The sequence below is a fragment of the Oryza sativa genome, chromosome 1 (assembly GCF_034140825.1).
Source record: "Oryza sativa Japonica Group chromosome 1, ASM3414082v1".
In the NCBI taxonomy this organism is placed as follows: Eukaryota; Viridiplantae; Streptophyta; class Magnoliopsida; order Poales; family Poaceae; genus Oryza; species Oryza sativa.
In genome coordinates this window covers 6,341,718-6,369,073 of record NC_089035.1, presented here as the reverse complement: position 1 = coordinate 6,369,073, position 27,356 = coordinate 6,341,718, and the positions used below count along the sequence as shown (strand labels likewise).

The following is a 27,356-nucleotide window of genomic DNA, read 5'->3' as shown; positions in this document are numbered from 1 at the left end:
CATATTGTAGAAAGAATTGATGAATTCAGTACTATATTATAGAAAGGAAAAAATATGAAAAAATATTGAACTAGCGTAAATTGGATGGCATGGTGTAGATTCTCTTTATTATTACACTACTGAAATTCTAATCCTAGCTGTAATGGCCGAAGAATTTTGTCGTTTCCCGATATGCAATTTTTTATACGCAAGTATATGGAGTGCACAACTAGCCCATGTTATGACAGACTAAATTGAAGATCTCTTTGACAGTGATTCTGCGCCGGAGGTCCACACAACATGCTTGCAATATGCATAGATCAATTAATTACTCATTGACATTCCAGCTTTCTGATACTCTTGGATAGCTGATACGAACTAGCTCGTGATTGTAGAAAATGGAAAATAATGGCTGCCACCTCTTCTTCAGTGTTTGGAAAGTCCACATGACGGCGTCGAACGGACAAATGTACAATTAATCGATTAATCAGAACGTGGATGCACCATGTACGATTATTCAGAGTTAATATTAAGAATTATACGGCCAATTTATGTTAATAGAGATAAAATGCACATATAGGGAAATGATGCAATTAATAGATAGAAAAGAGAAAATAATAAATATAGATTATTTGCACATAGCATGTGTTATATCCTTAAGTGACATCGAATTAGCGTCCAACTCAATATATTTATTATTTTGTTAAAAATATATTAGTTATAGACTTATAGTGAGTTGTTTTTCTCCGGTTTCACGTTCTATACAACCACATATACCAAAACAAGTATGTATACTAAATTGTACCTATCTTACAAATTCATATATATATATATATCTTCGATCAGTGTAATTTTTGCTAGCTCTTACATAGTAATCGATCTCCAGGTTACACTAAAACAATAAATTGACTACATACTACATAGCAGAGGTTATAAATTTAAATACACACGATGACCCACAACCGCATGACCTGCTCAGCTTTGGAGGCTAGCAATGTTAACAATAGCAACTACGACATCATAATAAGAATTATATAATCGGCATCGATAAACAATGTATGATATATATATCTTACATACCGACTCAGGCCCATAAAAGATTCAATAAGTACCATATATCCACTTACGTGATACCCATGCATGAACACATGATTAATTAAATATTAACTTAACTTATTTTTGAAAAATAATATGATCTTTTCAAAGTAACTTTCCTATTCTATTTTTTATTAGAAAACGTATCGTTTATCAGTTTACAAAACGAGCTTGTGAAAAACTAAAGTGAAGTTGACAAAGGGTAGCTTAGAGTATTATCAGCATTTCAGTAGATGGATTTCTACATAACCTCAAATCCGTCTACGTGCGGCGGCGCACGGCCGCCAGGATGGGCGGATGCGCGTGCGGGCCGTGCAGCCAGCAGGCGGCGATGCGGGCGTAGGCCGCCTCCGTGAGGTGGATCCCGTCCCAGTTGATGGACGTGTTGGGGGTCGGGCACACGCTTGTGCCTGGGAGGCCGCACGCCACCGTCGCGTTGTAGTTGTATGGTCCGCCGCCGCCGCCGCAGCACGCCCGGAGCTTGGACGAGTCACTGAATGCTGCAGTGTAGGTGACCAAGTTAGCTAGTGACGTCAGAAAGAGAGAAAATAATTATATTCAGATTTCACGCTACTGCTCCCTCCATTTATAATTGTTATAGGTCGCTTTCACTATTTTATTAGTTAAACCTTTTTAAGTTTAGTTAAGTTTATAAAGAAAATATAGTAATATTTTTAACACAAAGCAAACATATTATCAAAATATATTTAATATTAGAGTAATTTTATCATTCTTGAAAAAGTACTAAGAGATACATATTTTCTAGTATAAAACTTAGTACCTCCATATACTAATAAGTATCTTGAGAAATCAAAACTTTTAGTGTAAAATTTAGGTATCTTCAGGTACATTCTCATGTACCAAAAATTTCTCTCAATGTTATATTTAATGAAACTAATTTAGCGTTGCAAATATTGTTAATTTTTTTATGAACCTAGTCAAATCTAAAGAAAATTGAGTAGAAAAATAGCGAAAAAAGAGAAACTTATAATATGAAAGGAAAGTAGTACATCAGACCAATGATATATACACACAAATTACAACATAAAATAATAATGATATCTGAGATTCATTATATTAGATTATTTCTAATATAGTATTATACGTACTAAACTATTTTAGGATGGAGAAAGTAGAGAGATACTCATATATATAAGGCAAGCATTTACCTTCGATGGGGATTTGCAGCCATCCGGCTGCCAATTAAGCTTAAAAAGAAAAGAATCAGAGAATCAGAGATCGATCAAATAATGAGACAATAATGACTCACCGAAATCGTCTGGCTTCTGCATGAACTCGATCACCGGGTCGTAGTAGTCGGCAAAGACGATGGTGGCCGACGGGTACTTGCGCCGGAGCAGCGACACCGCCGCCAACAGCGCCGCGTTGTGGTAGCGTGCGAGCTCGTTGAACCGCCACAGGCAGCCGGTGCCGGCGTCGTAGTCCGTCGCGTTCGGGCTCGCGTATGGCGTGAGGACGACCGGGAGGCAACCCGTCGGCTGCTGGCCCGGCACCACCACGTACCTGGCTCCCTCCTCGATCACCGCCTGCATTTTGATTTAGTTAATCAGCGTGCACTAAATATAAAAATTAAACTTAATCCATGTTTGTTATAAAAGTTAGTCGATATAGCGAAACGACGACTAACTTTCCCGATCGTTTCAGTCATTGATCTTCCAAGACATGCCAGATGACGACACAGACACACACGATATTTGTTAACAAGGTTTAGCATAAGCCTACATCCCTAGGGCTCTGATTATGGGCGCTCCTCCCCAACCAATATAACACCTAGCCGCTACGAGTCCATAGCCACGCCGCCATCCTCTCCCTGCATATCTATGCTACATTGTAGTCGCCATCTGGCATATCTTGGGAGATCAATGAATGAAGCGATCAGAAAGGTTAGTTGTCGTTCCGCTATATCGACTAACTTTTATAACAAGTCGTATCAGAGCCAAGGTTTGGAACCAGGAACGATTTCCATAGGTCACATGATGGGGAGGCTAGGTAACAAGTCTTCGGGGTCACATGAGTTAATGTGACGGGGGAGATTATTGGGCCCGATGTGTGCCGAGGGAGATTATTGGGTTTAGTCTCACATCAGTAATTGACGATGGGGGAGCACGACTTAAAAAAGATGGGGGCGCGCGGTCCTCACCCATCAGACTAGTCTTTTGGGTTGTGTAGGTCCAGAATCTAAAGTTGTGGCTCCGGTTGGGCCTGTGGTGGAGCAGGCCTAATGTGACCTGGGTGGCCCACGGTTGGTGGACCGGGCTGCAGACTCTAAGAGTGTTGGTTCCAAACCTCTTAGACCAAGTACAATAGCAAGCTAGATTTAATATCCTACCTAGGAAACCGAACAGCACGCATGTGGTTCTGGAACAACACATATAAACTGTTTTTTAATGCATATAACACATTTAATCTAAGACAACTGGACAAGGCTTATATAGTTCTTTGACATTTTTTTCTAGCGAAAACAAATATTTTACTAGGAAATACAAGACATCTCCACGCATGCTACCGTTCTCATCATCTTACATATAAAAACTTCGTGTCTACGAAATAGATGCTTCTTTTACTGCTCCCGTTGAAACTTGTAAAGTGAATTTGGTAGTCTAGATAAGTTCAAACAAAAAGATTAATTGTCAACTGGAGTACATACTTTTACATATTGTCGATGTACAAATTTCATAAGCAAATCCGTTTGAAAATCTTATAAACCCATTTATCCAAACAGTTCAGTGAACACCTAACGCATATATATATTTGCATTGGACATGTAAATGATCTCAAATGAAAAAAAATATCAACTATAAAGCTATATATCCCTCGATATTCACACCTTAAAAATGCACAAATAAGTGATATTGGTATTTAGTGTCAATTTTTCAAAGAACAAACACTTATATATGATTGTATATATATGTTGGTTCTTTAAAACCAATACTTATACCCTTGCACTTCTATATGCCATTTTTTTTTAAAAAAACATCACATATATGACGTTCATATGTGCCACTTTTCAAAACTACCGCATATGTTATATACTTGTAAATGTGCTAATAACATATGTACCGATTTTTTAAAACTGGGGCGCACACATATATATTCTCATATATGCCGATTCTTAATTAACTTTTACTTTTACCCTTACGTATGTGTGTCGGGATAATCGAGAAATGGCTCGTACGCTGGTTTTAAGTGAACCGGTATGTTATATATTGTTATATATTATTTCCTCTGTACCGAAATATAAAAAATTTTAGAGTTGGACACAGTTATTAAGAAATTAGGTAGAAGTAAATGGTGGAGGATTGTGATTGAATAAGTAATGGATGTTGGTGGGAAAAGCGAATCGTGGAGAGTTGAGATTGGTTGGGAAGAGAATGTTGATGGAGAAGTTATATTTTGGGACAAATCCTGAGGGCTAAAAGGGACTGTTCACTTTGATGCCATTTTCAACCTTACCAAATTTTGGTAAAGTTGCCAAAAAAGTGGCTACATTTAGTTTGCTGCCAAATTTTGATAACTATATAAGAAATCCTGCTACCAAAATTTTGGTAATTATGCCAAAATTTTGACAATACCAAAATTTGGTAAGGTTAAAAATGGTATCAAAGTGAATAGGTCTAAAGTTGTTATATTTTGGGATGGATTGAGTAGGTTTTTTCAGAGGTGAAGGACGTCGACGTGGCTGCAACAGCAAGACTGCATCTGAGAGAGACGTGAAGGAAATCCTGTGCTAACCTCGACGCCGGCAGAGATGGCTCCGATGACCTTTGGTACGTAGCATGACATGACTTCGTCGACGGTTTTGCCGGCGGCCAAGAGGAAGACGTAGTCGTTCCCGCCGAACTCTCCCATGAAGAAGAGCGATCTCTCGAAGTAATGTTTGCACCCTGAAGAGATCAAAGGAACATGAGAGATCGATGAATCGTCCTAGCTAGCTTACTAGCTGCTGAATTCAACGACCAAAAAATACCAAATCGATCAATTAACCAAGATTACCTATAACATTACAATTTACACGTACCTTGGGTTTTCGAGCACAAGGTAGGTCTGAGCTTGTGGAACCACTCGAGCTGCACGCTCAGTGAGCTGTTGAACGGGGGAACGTTTGTGATGTTGTTCTTCTGGAAGAAGGCGAGGTCGAGCGCCGTGGCGCCGACGACGGCGAAGTTGGCGCCATGGCTGAAGTTCTGCACCTGGCCAAGATATGGGGGGAGGAAAGGGACTCCAAAGTGCCCGGCTGCTTGAAACGATCGATAATTAGTTCGTCAGACAGTCGATCAGGTAGCCACCATGCCATCCGGCATTAATTGGAAAACAAGTATGTACTGTACCGATGAAGTCGATGATGAGTCGGCCATTGGAGGCACGGCCAGCGGGGTGGCCGAAGAAGGTCTCGCCGTAGGGGAGGTTGTCCAATGGGATGACGGGAAGCAGCGGCGCGGCAAGCTTGACGAAGTTGCCGGTGTCGGAGTACGAGTTGCCGAAGCTGAAGATGGAGTCGATCATGTGATGGCCAGGGTTGGCCTGAGCATAGTGTGTGCATCCAATGAGGAGTTGGAGGAGGAGAAGGAGAAGGAAGGTCATCCTGTTTGAAGGTGAGTGCTCCATGGTTAATTTGGGCTTTTGTCCAACTGCTAGCTTAGGCCTGCAGGAATTCAGGATTGGCGCCACCAGTGAGATCCTTCATGTTATTAACATGTATTTGTTTGATAATGACAGAGCAATTAGTAGTACATGTTTATACTTCATAGTTTCCAGTTATACTTTTATTAAATTTGATAAATACTACCCTCATCTTAAAATATAAGTTTAGCTATGAATCATGTGTGTCTAGATTCATAACTAATACTTGTTATATTTTTGGACTTTTTGGGCAGAGGGAGTATATAAGTTAGAAAATTAGTGATAAAATATGTACTTTGAAGATTGCGTTGATATTGAAGCGTCAAAATAAAAAATAACATAGGTAGTACTGCCTCCTTTTTTAATAGATGACGTCGTTGAGTTTTTAACACATGTTTAAAAATTTATCTAATTAAAAACATAATTATTTTTTATTTTGTTATAAGTTATTTTATTACTAAAGTACTTTAAGCATAATTTTACGCATTTGCACAAAACATTGTAGTAGCAACTAATAACAACTAAAATCCCTAAAAACTACAACAAAAATTAATACCAATCGATCATGGCGCACACTCTGAAAACTAGATATTTTCTTAGTCAGAGAACTAGTGAAGTAATGATATAATGTTATAAACTTCTTATCTTCCTTCGATAAATATTCCCTAGCAGCAATTTTATATCTGTATTTAACATCATTAATACTAATACTTATAAGATGAATCATCATTATAAAAAGAATCTAAGCACTAGTAGTGAGTAGTGACTGGATCAATTGGCAAGTAGTTGGGGGACTAATTGGTAGTACGTGCAAAGGTGTGATTAATCATAATTAATCTGATCTTGAAAAACGATGTCCAGCGACTAACCTCTTGGCGGCGTGTTCTTACCGGCGTACACGGTGGCCTCGCCGACCGCGCGTGGCCGCGACCGATTGAGAGAGTCGTGCCGTGCGTCGCCGGCCGTGGCTATCGATCGCTGTCGATAAGTTGAGGCGTCGGCGGCGGCGGCAGTGCGATCCAGTGTTGCAGAGAAATGCCGAAGTTTTTTCTCATCTTAGCCCAGATACCTAGGGCCTCGCTTGTAGTAGACCAAACCGGCGCAAGGACTACACAACCTGTAGTGCATTTTGGGCTGGCCCAACTGAGATTAGGTTAGAAGCTGATTTGTATTGGGAAAAATAAATTGAGAGAATTCATTATATGCTATTGACTTTGTCACACGTCTATGATTTGCCACTGACTTTGTCACGTTCTACATAATATGCCATCGATTTTTTCTTAACTTCTACGATTTACCATCGCTGTCCGGTTAGCCTCCGTTAGCACTGTACAATTTTATCCAAATGACCAAAATACCTCTAGGACAAAAACTTAAAAAAATTTAGATAAAATTATCAAAATATCATATTATATACATAAGATTGTTAACATCCAAAATTTAGCCAAAAACTTAAAATCTGATATTTTAAAATTTTTATCCACATTTTGAAAGGTTTTATCCTAGGGGTATTTTGGTCATTTCGATAAATTTGTACAGTACTAACGGAGACTAACTGGACGGCGATGGTAAATCATAGAAGTTAAGCAAAAGATGATGGCATATTTTAGAACGTGATAAAATCAGTTGCAAATCGTGGACGTGTGAAAAATTCAGAGGCATATAATGGATTCTCTCAAAAAAAAATAAATTTGGTGTAGACCGGCTGCAAACCAACGCCGCTGCAGTCCCGACCTGGATAGATGCCGCGTGGATAGGCTATCGATCTAACAGTGAGATTTGCTCGGCTCCAAGCAGGTGATATCGGCGCGTTTGGCTCAATTCCCTTTCGGCTCGCTCGACTCCCTAGTTAAGACGTGTCTCGCATCGGCTCGCTCATCCACAATCTCCTCCCTCGTCTCACTGAAGACGGCGGCCGGGCCAGCAAGGGTGATCACGAGGCGCGTTCCTCTCCACCTCCCTATCTCTTGGCCATGGGCGCCGTCGATGACGGCAGCGAATCCAGCGATGGCCGGGTCGGCAATGGTGAGCACGAGGTGCATTCTTCTCTCGGCAACAGCGGCGGGCCCAGAAATATTGGTGTCGGCGAATGTGAGGAAGCGACTGCTCTATCTGTTCCTGATGCTGAAATTGTGATGGTACAGTCACTCTGCGCTAGAGGTGGCAACGGGGAATTCCCCGTCGGAGGATACATAACCAGACCCGCCCCCGCGGAGGAGAATTTCCCCCGTCCCCGCCCCCGTGAAATGCAATTGGGCAGCATCTTTCACCATCACCGCCTCCGTGTGGGTAATTTATCCCCGTGGAGGCTCCATCCCCGCTCTCAAGTTTTTCAGCATGTATATTTCACATATCAAATAATAATTCTCATACACAAGATTTATCACTAAAAACAGCACTTTCAACCATGCAATTTCAGCACATCAGCAACAACATAATTATACAAGAATACAAGTTCACAAATTCATATCACAGGTTCACAAATGCAACAGACAACGGCACTGCAGCAGCACTGCTGGCCGTTCATCAGATGCAACAGGCAACAACACTACTGGCCGTTCATGTGGACTCGTCGTTTTCCCCTTTCTTTGCTGTCGTAGCCTTCACCTGCATCCACCATCCCAGCAGAGTAAAACAAATAAGCCTAAATGTGACGCATCGTAAATTTGGAACGAACAAAGGGAGGGCAGAAGAGAAGGTCGACTCCCGGTGCTAACTGCTGAGTCCTCGGCGCCGCCGAGAGACAGGCCGTGGAGGCGAGGAGAGGCGGCGCTCGCAGGCGCGCGGGGTGGCCCTGCACGGGACGGCGCCGCTGGGAGCCTGGGACGGAGGCGTGGGGAACAGGGATGGGAGGGAGTGGAGTTGTATCCCCTGTGTGGGTGGTGCCTAGGGTTTTTCATTATATACTCTATGTTTTGGGCCTGGTTTCTATGGGCTAACTGGGCCAAATATACATAAAACGAAGCACACACATTGTTGCATTGGGCCTCCACGGAGGGCGGGGACGGGGGACGGTGAACCATACCCGCCCCCGCCAGACCCGATGGAGCCTATTTTTTGTAGCGCCCGTTCCGTCGTGGCGCATAGCAGGAAAATTTAAATTCTAAAAACCCTAATTGCGAAATCTGTTTCTTTGCTTGTTGTCAGTCTCCGTGCCAATCTCTGATCTCGAATCCCCGATCTATCGTCAAATTCAAATCCCGAATCCAAATCCTTCCCGAATCAAATTCCTCCGCAAAAGTCTATTTTGCCTCCCTCAGGTTCGGTGGGCCGATTTCCTCTCGGCCCATCTCTCTCTCTCTCCCTCCCTCAGCCCTCCTCTCCCTCGCCCCGCACGTGCGTCACACGCACGTGCGCGTGAGCCGACGCCAAGCCGAGCGCCATCTCTCTCTCTCTCCGCTCTCTCGTTCTCTCGCTCTCCCACTCCCCGTCTCTCTCTCCCCGGCGAGCCCCGCCCCCAAGTTTTGAATCCCCCGCGCCGTTGCTTCCCGCGCGCGCGCGCCGTGCTGGCCGACCGACCAGTCGCTGCCGCCGTCAGCGCCTGCCGCCCTGTAGTCGCGCCCTTCCAAACCTCCCCCGCCGTCATCGCCGTCGTCATGACCCGGCCCCGCCACTGCCGCGCATGCTCCCAAGGATTGGAGGCAGAGCTCCTCCTCCCACTGCCTCGTCGCTCTCTCTCTCTCTCCTTCCTTCTTTTCCCAAAGTGGCAAGAGGCAAGTCTCCTTTCCCTCTTTCTTTTCTTCCTTTTTCTCCCCGCCGGCGTCATCCTCCCTGTCGCCGTTTTGGCTGCGACCGCCGAGCGCCAGCTCGCTCCTTGACCGCCCTAGGTCGGTTTCCAAACCGACATTGCCCTCCTATTAAACCAAGGCGCCCTCCCTTTCTTTCCCTCTCCCATTCGCCCTCGCTCCACCGCGCCATTGCTGTCCCCTCTGTCTCTCTATCGACGACCGCCGTCGTCGCGTGTGCCGGAGGAGCCGGTGCGCGCTAGGACGCGGAAGGGGACTCCAGGCACTCGTCTTCTTCCTCTTCCCCGGCCCGAGGCCGGAGAGATCACTCCCGTGCCGACGGCCTCTCGTCACAGCGCCCCGCCTCGTCTCGGTAGGGCATCTCCCCGTTCTCCCTCCTCGTTCCTCCTCTTCCCCTTAGCTTTCGGTAGAAGCTTGTATAGCCTCCCCGTAGCTAGCTGGCGCCGCCCCGACCGCTGCCGCCGCTCGCTGTGTGCTCGCCGCCGTCAGCGCCCGTGCTCCGTAGCACCCGCACGTCGCCGGCCTCTCTCGTAGTGTCTCCGTCCAATCCAACGCTAGAAACAGATTCCCGGAGTCGCGTAGATACTCTAGCTCACCCGAATCGATCTCCCGTCGCGCCGTCGCCGTTTCCCCCTTCTCTCGCCGCCGGTTGCCGCCGCCGCAATCCGCCGCCGTCGGGCCCCCTCCGGCGAATCCAAGCCGTTGGCTCGTCTCCCCTCGTCCCGCGCAACCTCCCGGTGCGCTCGCCCTTGCCTGCATCACTGTAGATCGCCCCACTGCTCGCCGCCGTCGTCCGCCGTCCGTTCCGGCCGACGTCGTCGTCTTCCTCCCGCCGACCCGCGTGGCAGCCACGTAGGCGCCACCTCGGCCGCGACTGGGTCAAGCTGACCCCCGTTCGCCAGTTCCCCTCTGCCCCGCTCGCGCGCGCGATCCACCGCGAGCCGTGAGGCTGCGCGTGGGCCCGCCGCTTCCGCACCCACCGTGAGCCGCACGCGTGCATCGCGTCCCTCCCCCAAACCCTAGTGCGCCGCGTGCTCCCTCCGCACGGTGAACCGTGTCACCGACAAGCGGGTCCCACTCGGGACCACACGAGGTGAGCCCGGTCCACCGGTTCCCCCACCCTCTCTCCCCGCGCGTGCCCTTGGGCCACCTTCTCAGGCCGGCCGGCCCATTAGCTCGGCCGAGCCGCGCCTCTTCTCTCGGGCCACGCCCTAGCCGCCCGAGGGAAGTCTATTTCCCCTCCCTCTTTCTTTTCTCTTTTTCAAAAGGATTTAATTAAATCCTTTTCCCTTAGACCAAAAATCCAATAATCTTATGAATTCAATATCTTCTCAACCGTATGTCCGTTTGACTGCATTCAACTTCCAAAATTCCTCAAATTTCGAGATCTATCCAATGGCACGCTTAGAGGTCAATAATAGGGCTTTAATTTCGCCGTTTGTTGAGTCGTCTCGTTCGCGTGTAGCCTCGGAGCCCGAAGACCTGGAGTGCGCGGATTTCGAGGATCAAGCTCAAGATCTCGAGCAAGGCAAGTCACATTTGATCATCTTGCACCTATAATTTAAATCTAAGTATTTATTTTCCGCAAATATTGCATGAATAGGATTTAAACAAGTAATTCGGCCGCGGCTTGCAAGATAGCATGCCGGCCCCCAATCCTAATTGCTGCAATTACCCTCCTTGAATTATTGAACACTTAAACCTCCTTTGTCGACTGTTTTGCTTCGATGCACTGGCCTTTGGGCACGCGCATCGGAACACCTCCCCTCAAATTTAAAACATCCAACGATGGGTAAAACTTGGGGTTTTACAAAAGACTGGGAAAACCCGACACCTGGGTCGGTGCTTGCGAACTAAAATGAATTTCCAAAATCGCGGACCGGGAGATGCACTGGGAGTACGGTTTCCCGTTCTTGCACTTAAGGATTGTTTCCTTGGAATTTCATCCGAACATAATGCAAGTGCGACCACATGGGTGGAATGAGACACCCCTGGCTGAGTAATTAGCTAATCGGGGGAACCATGATGCCAAGAGACATGTGGATTCAACGGGGTGGTGCCGGGGAGAACCCCCGGGCTTCCTGGCACAGTATGGTCTAGGACCTAACCTGATGTCGGTATGGGACCCCTCTCGTTGGCATATGGTGAACCTGTGTCGGCTTTCGAAATGCCTTGTCGTGAAAGCCCCAAGTCACCAGACGTGTCTGATCCACACGGGCTAGGTGACCAAGGTTAGTAATGTCGTGTGGGTAAAGTGTACCCCCTCTGCAGAGGTTATTAAACTGTTCGAACAGCCGTGCCCATGGTCATGGGCGGATGTGAGGTGATTCCTAGCGTAGTTTTGTTAGGCTACTGCTTGTGAAATTACTGTTGTGGAATGGGTTCGATGTTTGGAAAATATGCGACTGATGGGATCAGCCAGGCCCGGGTGGCCGGTTGAAAGCTGTTGGCCGGGTGCCAACCTTGAATCAATTCAAAGACTGATACATTGCACATACTCCGACCGGAAGAGACACACTGTCTCATCCATGTCGTTTGATAAGCACACACTTAGTTGTTTCAAAAAGGAGTTTAAATAAAATCAATTGCAAAAACAACAGCCCTTCCTTTGAAGCTTGCATTAAACACTTAATTCCCATGGCTTGCTGAGTACTCCTGTACTCACCCTTGCTCTATATAAATAATCTCCCCCCAGTTGCTGAAGAAGATGAAGTGGATTTCGCTGACGAGGAGTTCTTCCAGGAGCAAGTCGGCTACGATGAGTTTTAGGGTTTCGGCCTAGTTCCCAAGTCGCGCCTGTGATGAATGGTCCAAGTCTTGGCTTCCGCTCTCCCTTTTGTAATGCAGTTGTGAGCTCGGGATCTGTCCGCAGCCCAACATGACTGTACTCCTACTCTGTAATAAAGAGACCTCTGTTGCTGTGATATTCTGTCTTCCTGTGATACCAGCACTGTTTCCTGGGACTGGTATCGATTAACAGGTTAATTTTGAGCGTCACGGGCTAGTTCCGCTCGGGGCTAGTTCGGGGCGTGACATTTTTCCTCCATTTAATCCTCCATGGAGGCATAATTCATACCACCCCCGCCTCCTAATAGGAGGATTCACCGTGGGGAATCGGGGGACGGGGACCCATTGCCATCCCTACTCTGCGCGTGTACCTAGCCGTTGACCCCCATCAACACATTGGTGTAGAGAGCTGTAGTTTTGCAGTGTCAGTGTGTACACTCCATCCAGCGTGTGTACATTTCATCAGATTAGAAGTTAAATCCATATATTGATTTGCGAGATCGGAGCAACATGGAGCACGGCAAACCAGGATGAGTGGTGGCTGCACATGTTTACAAGCTTAGGTAGAGATGAGAGCTTTTTTATGTTGTTTGTGATGAGCCTATTGTTCAGTACGTACGTCAGAAATTCAGAAGATGGCATCCAAATGTTGTTCAGAGTTTTTTCAATTGTTTCCCAAACCTTGAATTACATAACAAGTAGACCTCCATCCATGACAAAAATCCGCATTCTTTTGTAGGTTCTTAGCCTGATGGAGCAATGGGGGTTCTCTATCTTTTGTGCAAAATATAGAAGAGGGAAATACTCTGCATGTCACCCTGTGGTTCTCTATGTTTTGGGCAAAATACAGAAGAGAGAAATGCTCTGCCTGAAAGGACTGTAAATGCGGCAAAAGAGGATTGCAGTTTGTTGATTATAGACTTTCTTTGTAATCTGTAAATTGTAGAGTTTGCAAGGATTTATGCTGCAAGCTGTAATCTGTACTTTTTTTGGTCAATTTGCAAGGTATAAATGTGCAATGTATTCTTTAATCTGAAATATAGATGGCATGTTGGGTGTTCTGAATCATGCAATGTGATGGATGTGTTAAAAAAAGTGATTTTTTCTCTTATTCAATTCCTTTGAAAAATTCAATATAGAAAATTATGCAATCTGAAATCATGAAGGTAAAATCTGAAATGTGATGTCTAAAACCTGATCCTTCTCAAACGTTGGTACCAAATTCATTGTCACAAATAACAGTGTAAATAAAAATAATCATTTGCTGCCATGCCATGTGCTAGTGCAGGCGAAAATGGCTTACGTCCGGTCACAAGAAACCCGGCGGCTGGATCCTTCCCTTGCCCTCCTCTTGCCATGGTGGTTGCGTCATCCATGAAGCTTCTGTCATGGCGGCAGCGGTTGCCGGCGATTTTGGCCGTGATCTGGCGAGACGTCGTCTCTCTCCGCGTCCCCGCGTGATCTAGGGTATCGAAATAATATGTCGATTCACCTACTCGAACGCGCCGAGCCAAGCGCGCGCCTTTCCACGGAGTCGAACGAGAACCGAGCCGCTGAACGTCCTCTCTGGGCATATTCATAGCAAGCGTTCGATTAGACTTCTGTCTACGCGGCATCTATCCAGGTCAGGGCTGCAGCGGCCTTGGTTTGCAGCCGGTCTGCACCAAATTTTTTTCCGATTAGGAAAAAGCGTTTTGGTGAAGCTGCAATCTGGTGGGATGGCACCTTGTGTTTGCATGCTTTTCTTAACAGAAATATTATATAAAGGTATATTGTTCTAACGAAGTACTCCCTTCGTCCCAAAATAGCTATCGTTTTAAGTTTTTGTTTGTAACGTTGATCATTTGTCTTATTTAAAAGATTATAGAATTATTATTTATTTTGTTTGTGATTTACTTTATTATCAAAATTAATTTAAGTATGACATATCTTTTTTTATATTTGTATTAATTTTTTAAATAAGACGAATGGTTAAGCGTTATAAGTAAAAAGTCAAAACCACATCTAATTTAGGACAAAGGTAGTAGCTGATATCATCTTGATATATAGGTACGAGATAGATATGGTACCACGCCTGATCATATCTGGTATCTTCGGTACAAGATCCGGTACCTACGGTATCATGCTGGCGTCAGCATGGTACTTATATATCGCATATGATACCTTCCGTCTAATATTGGAGGCACCATATTCGATACCTACAGTATCATACCAATGTCGTCTTATTAAGTTTGATACCTATGGGGAATCACATTTGGTATCGAAAGTACTAAATTCGATATCTATCTGGTACCTACGATATCATCATTAGCTATTTCGTTGAAACGGTATACCGTTGTAATCTCTCTCTTTTCTAAAACGTATGTAATCCTCTTGTTTCTTAATTTAATGAAACGGGGCAGAATCTGCCTCTCCTTTTTTTATAAAGAAAAAAAGAAAAAATGACTTGAGGATAAAATTCTATCCTATCACTTATGTTGGCGCCTTGGAATGAAAAGAAGTAGAGCTTATACGGTCCATCATAATAGTGTTTGATATCAGTTCACAAAGAGTTTAACAGATCTTAGTGAGCCGTTTCTAGGTTACTTTATTATCCCAGTAAACCTTAATTCTCGTTACTTTTTTCTTCTAGCACACTCACGAATAAGAGCCTCCCGCGCGCACTATCTACGATGACCATATGATGTTTTCAGTTATAGGTGACATACCCGTCAATAGTAAATTGTTTGTGCATGATGACTTTATTAATTTTAAGATATTCTACATGATCAGTTTTTAAAAGGTACTACAACCATTCATGCACAGAACCATACAACCACACGGTTCATTTATGAAAAACCAGCAAAAACCACACAGAAAGCATAAGCAAAACCCCAGAACAACGCAACTACTCAGACTCGTCACCGGTTATATATCGCTGCCAAACTCATCGCAATCGATGAAGCAGCTCCGACTTCCAGTAACTGTCACTTATGGACTCCTTTTTAAAGGAGCATATACAATTAACAGCTGGGGTACTCTTGGATTAAGAATAACAGAGACAAAGTGACTCAAAAGGAGAGCGTATCAGAAAGAGGCAGGCATCGACGTAGCCATTTGGATGGGGTTTCCTTCGTCAGATCGTTGCACGGCCGCGAGGATGGGCGGATGCGCGTACGGGCCGCGGAGCCAGCCGGCGGCGACCTGGCCGTAGGCCGCCTCCGTGAGGTGGATGCCGTCCCAGTTGATCGCCGCGTCGGGGTCCGGGCACGCCGCCGCGCCGGGGAAGCCGCACGCCGCCGCCACGTCGTAGTTGTACGCCCCGCCGCCGCCGCCGCAGCACGCCCGGAGCTTCGACGACTCGCTGAACCCTGCATGCAGCGTGAGTTAATCAATTAATGGAACCATGTTGTTTATTAGCGATATGCATGAACATACAGCTAGGGCCGAAGCTTCGATCGATCAATTAGCCTCGTCTTTTCGTTTATACTACTTATCAGTTTGAAGTTGATTTTAGGATTTTTTTATCGTAGTTTATCTTTCAGCCTTTATTTTTAAATATTTAAGGACACGTATATAAAAATTTTATTCACGAATTATTTTTCACCTGCAAATATATCATTTGGCTTATGCTTATAATCAGCCAACCGATGTGATCGATCGAATGACTCACCGAATTCGTCTGGGTTTTGCACGAACTTGATCACCGGGCGGTAGTAGTCCGCGAAGACGATGGCGACCGACGGGTGCTTGGCCCGGAGCAGCGACACCGCCGCGAACAGCACCGCGTTGTGGTAGCGTGCGAGCGCGTTGAACCGCCACAGGCAGCCGGTGCCGGCGTCGTAGTCCGCCGCGGCCGGGCTCGCGTACAGCGTGAGGATGATCGGGAGGCAGCCCGTCGGCAGCTGGCCCGGCACCACCACGTACCTGGCTCCCTCCTTGATCACCGCCTGCATTTTGGTTTAGTTAATTAGTTAACCAGCTTGGATACGACTGCAACTCAGAATGTGAGAGAGATTAAGGAACATCTATGATCAGTGATCTATCTACCTCGACGCCGGCAGAGATGGCTTGGACGACCTTTGGCACGTATGACATGGCCTCGTCGACGGTCTTGCCGGCGGCATAGAGGAAGACGTAGTCGTTACCGCCTATCTCGCCCATGAAGAAGAGCGATCTCTCGAAGTAGTCTTTGCACCCTGTAAAATATCATGTGTTACATGGGTGATTAATAATTGGCTACAATGATTATTGTTTGGACTTAGGCCCTGTTTGTTTCAGTTTAAGATTATCGTAATCTAGATTATTAAATCAGATTACTCTAAGCTGGATTATAATAAGTTGACATAAAATAAGCTACGAGTTGTTTGTTTCTCTGGATTATTAGAGGCATCTAAGGGTAGTGGGTCTCTAGCCACTCAATAATCTAAAAAAAGCTCCTCTAGAGGAGATTATTGGATTATAGATTATAATAATTTAGCATAATAATCTACTTGTTTGTTTCAGCTTACTTCTAATAATCCAGATTATAATAATCCTAAGCTGAATCAAGCAGGGCCTTAATTAGGTGGATGAAGTTAGAAGGACTTTGTTTCTGAGAGATATAAAATTGCTCTTTCTTTTTTATCTTTGATGCACATGAGAAGCTAGAAGGTGATAATGCATGGTGAGTGTCGAGGGACCGAGACTACGGTGGGGGTTTTCAGGTCATAATCGGTCAAGAGATGTTAATATATAGTCATGCTCTAGCTTGTTCGCATGAAGATGAAAGATATGGGACGAGGATATTCACGCAATTAAATTCCGATTTTGCGCAAGGTGAGTTTAGATAAGCTTTTCACTAATCTTATATTGCATTCAAATTTTGATGGAACTGTCGGATTTGAGTGTAGTTGTTTTGTTAGATTCGTAGTGAAATTAGCTTTTACCTCAAAGAAATGATTCAATTCTATCGGTTAGTTTTATTTAACCTACGTCTATCGGTTGGTTTTATTTAACCTACGTTTTCGTGCATGCCTATCAGATTGCTTAGATTAATGTTTTATTCTATCCCGTCAATTTTATCTGTTGTTTTTGTGTTTTTCTATTAAAAAAAGAACTTAGACTATGTCTAGAACTTATTTTCAAATTTCACATCGAATGAATTGGTGAAGTTCTTGATTTTCGTTTTTAGTTTAAAGCGATTTGACGTTTACTGTTTACGGGGTTGATTTTCAACGCGAGTACTGTAACAACACCATTCAAGTATTAATTGTGCTGGGCGTGATGGATTAATTTCTCTGATAATGTTAAAATAACTTTTTGTGTCATTAATTTGTTTTTATTATTTCAGCTGTGTGTTTATTTTTGTTATTTTTGAAAAAGTAACCGACGATCATTTAACTCTCTGATCGACACCAACCGAGCATATATATACACTTCCTGAAGATATCAAAGATAGGGATATCGATCGACGTCCCTCCAAAAAAATTAAGTTTATTGGGAATTGAACATGGGATACCTTGAGACTGAAATCACACACCCCTAACCACCGTACTATCTTCTGCAAAACTGATCATCAACCGATATCACAAATACGTGTGCATACATTATACTATCTACGTACCTTGGGTTGTCGAGCACAAGGTAGGCTTGAGCTTTTGGAACCACTCGACCTGCACGCTCAGTGAGGTGTTGAACGGGGGCACGCTGGTGATGTTGTTCTTCTGGAAGAAGGCGAGATCGAGCGCCGTGGCGCCGACGACGGCGAAGTTGGCGCCATGGCTGAAGTCCTGCGACTCGCCATGGTACGGGGCGAGCAAGGGGACTCCAAGGCCCTCAGCTGCGCATGCAAAAGTTGTTGAAATGATCACACTGATGTGCGTTTCTCTGTGACTGAAACAGATTTGTATTAATTATTAATCGGGAATGTATAATTCGGGATGGAAGTGCACCGATGAAGTCGACGTTGAGGCGGCCATTGGAGGCGCGGCCGGTGGGGTGGCCGAAGAAGGTCTCGCCGTAGGGGAGGTTGTTGAAAGGGATGCCGGGGAACACCGGCGCCGCCAGCTTGACGAAGTTGCCGGTGTCGGCGTACGAGTTGCCGAAGCTGAAGATGGAGTCGATCTTGGGACGGTCTGAGCCGGCGTGACCGTAGTGTGTGCATCCAAGGAGGAAGAGAAGGAGAAGGAGGGTCATTTCGTTTGAAGGTGAGTGCTGCATGGTTTGGGCTTTGGAGCAACTAGCTGCTAGTGCTAGCTATAGCTTAGGACTTCAGGAATTCAGGCTGGTTGCCACCACTAATTAGATCCTTCAGGTTATATAGACAACCATGTGTAGTAAGTTGAGACTAGCGAGTTGAGAGTACCGTACTTGTTTTTAATTCATCCATATAAACAATTATCAATCATCTCTTGATTATCTAGAAAGGAGGTATGTCAAATTTGTTTGGAAAATATATTTAATTAACAAATTAAGTGTAAATTAAAAGAACGGTATTTTTTAATTGAATGGTTTTTGATTGAATGTTTAGGGCTCTCATTTTTAACAAATCTTAAAGAACTGTTATTGCTAATATTTTTTTTATTTGTATTGGTACCATCAAGTTAGCTCTCTTCTAGTTGATTCACGGTTTGTTGCATACTAACATACTCCCTCCATCTTAAAATTAGTTGTCATTGTATGATTCAAAATTTATCTCCCAAAACTTATTACTTTAGAGTACGTTTTGTCATATCAATTATTCTAATTCAAACTTTTCTATATCCTACCCCAACTACCACCTCATTTCATTTAATAGAGGATACTTTATATGGTTATTTCTTTTTAAATATTAATCTTTCCTAAATAATCTAGAACGCTAATTATTTTAGAACAGAGATAATAATAATTAAAGATAGAGGATATATATACAGTAGATCTCCTTTCCTGTGATATGCGTGGTCTACATATGTAGTATCTTTCATTTTTTTAAAACAGAAATACCCAGCTATTAAAAAATGCTATGGTTGTTCCATTTGAGTTCAGGTTTCACTGCCCGCCTGATACGACATCGCCGGCCCTTTTCCACCGGTCTTCGCCGCGTTGTTTCCCGTCGTCTTTCCGGTACCATGGCGTCGCCGGCCGCCCTTCACCGCCGTCACATTCCTAGTCCGGCGATCCGCCGCCGTCCGAAAGCCGCCGCGCAGCCGTGCACAGGGAGCTCCGCCGCCCTGCCTTTGGAGTTCTCTGCTGCTGGGTTGCTCTGCAAATGTGTGTATCATGTCTCTAAATGATTTTTTTTTGTATGTACTAATGTACTCATCATATGTACTCCCCGGTTGATTTGTGTTTGATTTAGTTGGTCCTCTGCAGTTCATGTTACACCTGCTTGGCTGGCAGGACGGCCAATCTGTGTGCTTATCTTGGGAAGCACATGCGTCAAATAGCACTGTAGTACCTGTTTTATGAACAATTTATTTTTTTTATCTGCAAGTTTGCCACGAGCCCACAACTAGCTAGTCCAAGTTGTGACTATAATTGAATATTTCTTTGACAGTGAGATTTGCAACCGGTGCCCTGCAGAACTTTTTTATTAATTATTTTTGAACCATTAATTAAACATCTTTTATTAATGAACCTTCAAATTTTTATTTGTATTTTAAACTGCCACACCAACTAGACTGACGTGGTGAACTATACTGTCATAGCATACATATATATTGACGTGGCAAAAACATACCTCTATAGACAGATTTGCCAAGTTGAAGTATTGCCACTGTAGAATCATGTGATGATTAATTTTGGTGATGAACAAATTGTCAAATGTGAATGTGTATGAATATACGGTGAATAGTGTTATCTGTCGGTGATGGTTAGTCTGGAGGTGTCCGGGTGGTCCGACCGGGTAGCCCGACGGTCAAACCGGCATATTCTGGGAGGGTGTCGGCCTTGGTTTGTTTTCGTGGAATTTCTAGATTGCTTCATGTTTATGACTTCTAAATGGTTTTTATTCGTATGTTATACTATTGTGTGTTGATGTGAGCTAAGTTGGTGCAAACTTGTATTCGGATATAGTTTTTTTTCTGTTCATGTGCAGGTGTTGCTTGAGGCCATGGGAGTATAGCCGGTGATGGATCGGGACTAGACTTAAGAGAAGTTGAGGTCAAGATGGTGAAGGATATCACGCGCAATGCTTAGACTAATGAATAGTGCACGTGGAAGTGAAGGTTTCTATATGGCATAAACGTGGTGTTGTGTGCGTATGGAAAGAAAAGTCAAATTTGGATTAGAGTCCAAGTTTAAAAAGATTGGAGCGTAAAGTTGTATGGGGATGTTTCCCTTGTTTGCTAGGTTTCTATGTGATTAAGAGTCTTATTTCTAGTTGGGTTCATGGCTAGGGGCAGCCACATTGTGGGTATAAATAAAAGAAGGGTTGAGGCTAGAAGATATTGACTTTTTGGGATAAAAAAAGTTAAGGTTTGTTTTAATGCTTCGATTGTAATTCGTGAGTTGAGAGAGGGGTACTTTAGATGCACTTTGTAAACACATATTGATGCAATAAAGTTGATCTATTTTCAATAGTTTCGTCGATACGTGTTTCTGGATCCTGACTTCTAATGTCCGTATGCTATTGCGGTTTGGTCAACGTTTGATTGTAGGCAAACAGGCGGTAGGCAAACAGTTAGATAGGTGGCGGCAAGCTAGAGCAGACAGGGAGGCGGTAGTTCGACCGATAGAACAATGCTGGTCAGACTGACAACAAAGGTGCAGTCATACCAGTTTGCACATGGTGATCAGATTGGCTACGCCAAAGATTTCATGTAAACCTTAATTTCCGCTAAAAATTTTGGTTCCTGGTATTCGTACAATTCAACACCCCCCTTCCCACTTCCCTGATATGTTCAGTTATTGTATTCGACCCTACAGGGACACCATTGTGATTGGAGTGGCAACGCGTTGCTGCAGCACCGCTTCTTCGTCTGGCATAGCAGAGCCGTTCAGGCAGGGCATGCACAATCCAAAATTTTGACAATTACTCCCTCCGTTTCACAATGTAAGTCATTTTAGCATTTTTCACATTTATATTAATGTTAATGAATCTAGACATATATATCTATGTAGATTTATTAATATCAATATAAATGTGAAAAATACTAGAATGACTTATATTGTGAAACGGAGGAAGTAACCCCTTTAAAGTACTTGTTATAATGTCAAAAACTTAGACTCAATAGCGTCAACGTCCAATATTTATTTGCAATATATATTTGGCGTTGAGATTTTGCCACGTTGAATCTCAAAATTCACTTTGGCAAGTGCTCAGCGCTACTATATCTTTTTTTTTAAGGGAAATCAGCGCTACTATATCTGGAACTGACCTTATGTTAAATACTTGGGCCATCCCAATCATGTCGTACCAATTGGTCAAGTGGTCTAGTGATAGTGGTGAGAGTGATAGTTGCATCCCTAGTCTATCCCAAAGGTCTTGAGTTTGCTCATCAGCGTGCCCAACATTTTTTCTGAAAAAGAAGCGCCGGCAAAATCTGAAGCAAGAGATTTTTTTTTTTAACAGGCGTTGGTAGTATTTTTTTAGGAATAGCGCTGGCAACATCCAAAATACATCGTATGTCCCAAAATATATATCGGCGTGGTAGTAAATTAGACACATCCTACTACTACGATATGTATATGTTTTCGTCTCAAAATATAACAACACAGTAATAAGTTAGATACATCCTATTATTACTATACGTCCACATAGTATTACTACGATGTGTCTAATCTAATATTATGTTGTTAAATTGCGGGATGAAGGAAATCTATCTAGATACCTATATTTGGGAATGGAGGGAAGTCTTTCCATTGTTGAGTTATGATCCAAATTCATTTGCACTTAATAAAGGCCAGCTTCTGCCGTAGTAGAGCGGAGGCCAGTAGTAGGATGTGTCTAATTTACTACCATGCTGATATATATTTTGGGGCATCTCTTTTAGGGTTCCACCATATATATACCTTTTATAAACCGTCGTGCGGCGTTGTAATCTCACCATGATATAGTGAAGATAATGAATTAGCTCTACATGATTAACGTCAAAGCAAATGACATAACTTACATGTATTTCGCAGCTGTCCTGATTTTTATACCTACCAAGTTTTGTTCCGGAAAATTTTGGGATGCAACCACACCCCATGCATCTCTTTAACACAATCTCACGTATACCTTTGTATCAATGCCCTGCATACTAATATAGTTGTCAGGTATAGCCTACCAACCGTTCCTGATTTTTATACCTAACAAGTTTTGTTCTGGAAAATTTTGGGATGAAACCACACCCCCATGCATCTCTTTACCAAAATCTCACGTATACTTTAGTTTTATTATCATGTATACTCTTAAAATATAGTTGTTAGGTATAGCTAGCCAACAATTATGTAATGTAGAAACAATGTATAGATATATTTTAAAATATTGTGAAAATGATGTGTGCAAGATGATATTTAATATACTTGCAAGTATGTAATAATTGTAAGTGGTGTGCCATGCTTACATTAGATTTAGAATTAATTTTAAAATATAATTAATAGTGGGTGATGTTGTGGACTTGTGGCATGCATGCTTGTATGTTAAGGTGTAGTGCCCATGAGTTCTAACTAAGAATTGTTAGTGATGATTTTTCATGTCAAGTTTTAGAGTTAAATTGTTCTAAAATGTATAGATGGTTTTTGTAAGGGTTAATTTGTCGAAATTTTGTTGCAAATTAACAATTGACCATCCATCGGCCAGACCAGCCATCCATCTGGTAATCTTCAAATAAAGGCCCATTTGAATCACAGCAATGAAAAAATGAAAGAGCAGGGAAAACATAGGATTCTAATCGGAATGAACGTGTAAAACATATGATTACAAAACACAGAAAAAAACATATGAATAACCGTTTGATTGGATCGTAGAAAAAATACAGAAATCAGGTGAGAGAGACAGACTCAAAGGAAATTTTTCAAGAGCTCTGAGCTCTTGCCAAATTTCATCCAAAATCTACGTAGGATTGTCCATTCCATAGGAATTTCAAAGAATTGGATAGAATTTAATCCTTTAATTTAAAGTCATTCATAGGAATTTTTCATTTAGGATTGAAATCCTCTAAAATTTCTATGCTTTTTCCTCTAAATCAAAGGGGCCCACAAGGGCTATCTAGCTGCTGCAATCAAATGTCCGGTCCATTCGCAAGCTGCATATGCGATTTGGCTAAGATACGTATAAAAGATCACTGTGTTACTTCCTCTGTCCGCGAAATATAAGGAAATTGAGTAGTAGGGTTACGTTCTAGTACAAAACACCATGAGTTTTGTACTTGCATGCAGAATTGCCATTCACACTCCCATTCTTTTCAGCGTGCATCAGTGCATGCACCGGGCATTTAGTTACCACAGCTAGTTAGTACTCTCTTCGTTTTATATTATAAATCATTTGTTTTTTTTCTAGTCAAACTTTTTAAAGTTTAACCAAGTTTATAAACAATATAATAGTATTTAAAAAAACAAGCATATTATCAAACTTAATAAGGTTCGACTAGGAAAAAAAAGTCAAACGAATTATAATATGAAACGGATAGAGTAGTATTATTTTTTTAATCAAAGTTAAGTTTACAAAAAATTTAGCAACATTAAATACCAAATTAATTCTATCACATCTAACATGAAATATATTTTAATATTATTTTTTGGGTTAAAAATGCTGCTATGTTTTTTTTTATAAAATTAATTAAATTAAAAGAAATTTGTCTAAATTCAAAATGGGTAATGATATAATTAAAATGGAGGGAGTGCTACGAAAGCAGCTGTGATATTGTATAAATAGTACTAAAGTAGTTGTGACGGAAGACATTGTTGAGATTTCTTCGACAGTGATTTGCAACCGGTGCTCTCGACACTTGCATCACGCATTCACGCTATCCATATGCATTAGATCAATTAATTACTCGATCATTGACATTTCAGCTAACTCTGATACTCTTGAATAGTTGGATAGTACTCTAAAATGGGAAGTCATGATTGGGACCTCTTCTTCAATTTTAGAAAAGAATCAACCTCGAATGGACTAGGAACTAATCGATCAATCAGAAAAAAAACAGACGATTATTAAGAATTAATATACAGTATATATTCTTCGTATCCATGGAAGGTAGATCCTCACTTTTGTACGTGTATTTTAAGGTCTTGCCAATTGGCTGATACGAGGATGTAAATTATGACGCTTTACAAAGAGTAAGGAAGATAGAGGAGATATAGATTTTTACTACATCCGTCTCATAATAATTACATTTCTATCATTTAATTTTATTCCACAAAAATTGTATTTTTGATAAGATGGGACACAACAAATGGAATGTGTACCCTAACCTTCCTTTTAGTTAAGTTTACATATGGAATGTGTTCCTCAACATTTCATTTAATCAAGTATACATACGGAATATGCACATGCAGTATAGTTATTAAATAGGGTTATTGTGGTAAATTGTGGTTGCTGTTAAGTTGTCTCTAATTTTCTAGAAATGCAATTATTATGGGACGGAGGCAGCATATAGGTTTAGATTCCAATATGGGACCAATCTAGGAAGGAGTAGATTGATTTTTAATTAAGGAGGGGGTGAGGCTCGAACCCGGACCGGCTAGCTTGTAGCTTTCGTTGCTAGCCGGGAAGACCCGTGCCTTTCTCGTTCAGATTCCTATATTAATAATAACCCTACTCTTATTGATTGGAGACCGGTGTTGTCATTATATATCAACCTCATGAGTAGAAAGTATGCAAAGGAAAAATCTAATCCAGTCTCAAGCATAGTAGTCGTCGGTGGCTAGATGTCGTTAGCTTCTCTATGTAGTGCTGACTGGACGAGGTTATAGGTGGCTAATATTATCTTGTTCCTGTATCTCTCTTGGGTTGTTAATTTTCTCCCCTTCAGGGGGCTTTGTTTTTAAACCCTCATGTAGTTCAAGTAGAAATAGAGAGACGAGTCCTGATACAATCCGAATAATCCTAGATGGGTCCAAATAGGACTTTTGAGTATTTCTTTCGTCATCTGAGAGTCGGACTTTTTTTCTTATCTGCTCAAAATTTTTATCCATATGTATTAAGTTTATTTTCATATAGGACTTGGTATACAGTGGTCCCGTTAAGGTAAGTACGTATCTGTAGAATATCTCATATCTAGGGTCCATAGTTGTTGTGTTGTCGAGATGACAATATGATGGCATCGTGATGATGCATGCACTCATAAAACCCTAAGTATGGAACGTGCTCGGTCATTACAACCCTGCATAGTTTGAAACGGACCTATATAGAGAGAATATTGAATGATGTTCAAATTAGGTACTTGAGTTAAAGCAGTGGGCTACAGTTGTAGATGGCTCTCTCGGAGCCAAAGTCAAAAATGAGATCGTTGATGCCTTGTCAATAACAAAAGTAAAAAGGAACTAGCAGTTGAGTAGAGAGATAGAAGTTGCTTGATGCAAACATAGTATCGTAGCCTGACAACCGGTTCAGGGTTGGATTTCACCATTAAATCTAATTAACTAAAATTTGTTGTGACTGCTTGATTTGCTAAAGCAAGTGGCAGCCCGGATCTAGACAATTACTACCTCTTTCCAACTACATTTTAAATAACTTTATATTAAAGAAATGGGTACTGGGTCTCCCATTTTCGGCTGCTTACCGTGCGTTACAACCCATTACGGCCATGACGGGGCCTGCCACAAGGCAGCAGACAGCTGTCCCGTGGTCTAGAGTAAAAATGTCCGCAAGTGCTAGTCCAGAGGCCGCCCCGAAGATAGTGCCAGCTAGGGTGCGTTTTTGACCGCCGGCCAATGGAACAGGGTCCGAAGGTGCGTTTTTAAGCATGTGTACTCATTTTATTTGGTAAGGTGTGTATTCATTAGCATTTAATTTGGTAGCCATTTCGCTGTCCAGCCAAGCGAACTCGTGCGGAGCAAGCGAGTTTGCATCCTTGCTGACAGATCGTGCGCGTCACCGGCGAGTTTGTATACTCACATCAATCTATTAAACGGAGGGGTTATATTTTCCTCCTAGATTAATTCTTTTTAGGACGGAGGGAGTAGCTATTGTATTTCAATATAAGATCCTCATGGGAATTCTACGAGAGAGCGAGTTTCATTCATTATACTAAACCTATGCTCTAATATCATCTATATCACATCATGCTCATACCCGTTCTAATACCACCTATAGAGATGCCAGATAAAGTGTGCCACAAGTGAACGATGTCAATCAACTCTCACAGAACTATAATACCGATACCAGTCCCAAGAAAACTTGCTGGTATCCAACGGAGATACATCGTAGCGACTATATATAATGTAGATATTGTATGATATATGAGGTCACACTTTTGAAACAACCTCGAAAATGTAATCAGCAAACACAGAAAGAACAACAAAACTTAACGCAATTAGACCCAATCCACAAACAACGACTTAGGACTAGAAATAAACCATAATCTTCACGAGGGGGAAAATAATGATTGAGTACGTAAGCACTCAATCATTATTTTTCCCCTCATTGAAGATTGAGTACGGGGCCTGCCACAAGACAGCAGACGGCTGTCCCGTGGTCTAAAGGAAAAATGTCCCGCAAGTGCTAGTCCAGAGGCCGCCCGGAAGATAGTGCCAGCTAGGGTGTGCTTTTACCTTACTAGTAGCATATATCATATTTTGATGGGTGGCTTTTGGGGTGGACAAGAAAAAGAGCAAACTTATACTTGTTGGAGCTATATGTTAGGCTCTGTGGTTGAGCAGGATTGATATGGTTTTTGACAAATCACCATCTATTTCATATTTGCAGTTAATTTTCAGGCAATATTAGCTCCGGTTTTACGCACAACTCCAAAGGTGTCATGAAGATTGAGAGTTTATAAAAATTGCATGTCGTAAATTTGAGACGACGGTTATGCAACTTTTTGTCAATTGTGGAGGGAGATTAATAAATAGACTCCTTATCTTACATTGGTTATTTCTTATTTTGTCATGTTTTCAATTTTATTTGAACTACACTCTTTTTAGAGTGCTAGATTGTAGTAATAATTAGTTGTACCTCTTTTGAGCAAAGACCGAAATGTTTTATTCCATTATTAAAAAAATGTATATATTTATTTTAAA

The 27,356-nt window shown here is 42.5% G+C and overlaps 2 protein-coding genes across 2 annotated transcripts; both read right to left on the bottom strand.

Moving 5' to 3' along the window:
- Positions 1–990: 990 nt before the first annotated feature.
- LOC4325265 (GDSL esterase/lipase At5g45910) lies at positions 991–6,827 on the bottom strand. Its single transcript, XM_015774331.3, has 6 exons — positions 6,585–6,827; positions 5,424–5,737; positions 5,114–5,329; positions 4,828–4,979; positions 2,345–2,621; positions 991–1,574 (listed from the first exon to the last, which is right to left on the bottom strand). Exons 2-6 carry the CDS (start codon positions 5,698–5,700, stop codon positions 1,336–1,338), a joined length of 1,161 nt encoding a protein of 386 aa, XP_015629817.1. The 5' UTR covers positions 5,701–5,737; positions 6,585–6,827; the 3' UTR covers positions 991–1,335.
- Positions 6,828–14,963: 8,136 nt separating this feature from the next.
- LOC4325264 (GDSL esterase/lipase At5g45910) lies at positions 14,964–18,519 on the bottom strand. Its single transcript, XM_015774321.3, has 5 exons — positions 18,161–18,519; positions 17,833–18,048; positions 16,278–16,426; positions 15,901–16,177; positions 14,964–15,598 (listed from the first exon to the last, which is right to left on the bottom strand). The coding sequence occupies exons 1-5, from the start codon at positions 18,426–18,428 to the stop codon at positions 15,315–15,317; spliced, it is 1,194 nt and encodes a 397-aa protein (XP_015629807.1). The 5' UTR covers positions 18,429–18,519; the 3' UTR covers positions 14,964–15,314.
- Between the last annotated feature and the right edge of the window lie 8,837 nt (positions 18,520–27,356).

Bases quoted from the DNA above. Each gene is read 5' to 3' on its own strand.
- LOC4325265 (XM_015774331.3), bottom strand. From the start codon at position 5,700: ATGGAGCACTCACCTTCAAACAGGATGACCTTCCTTCTCCTTCTCCTC. The intron at 2,622-4,827 runs GTTAGCACAGGA...ATCAAAATGCAG, and splicing joins CCATCTCTGCCGGCGTCGAG to GCGGTGATCGAGGAGGGAGC. The intron at 1,575-2,344 runs GTGAGTCATTAT...CCTACACTGCAG, and splicing joins GCAGAAGCCAGACGATTTCG to CATTCAGTGACTCGTCCAAG.
- LOC4325264 (XM_015774321.3), bottom strand. From the start codon at position 18,428: ATGCAGCACTCACCTTCAAACGAAATGACCCTCCTTCTCCTTCTCTTC. The intron at 18,049-18,160 runs GTGCACTTCCAT...TTGCATGCGCAG, and splicing joins CCTCAACGTCGACTTCATCG to CTGAGGGCCTTGGAGTCCCC. The intron at 15,599-15,900 runs GTGAGTCATTCG...CGCTGCATGCAG, and splicing joins GCAAAACCCAGACGAATTCG to GGTTCAGCGAGTCGTCGAAG.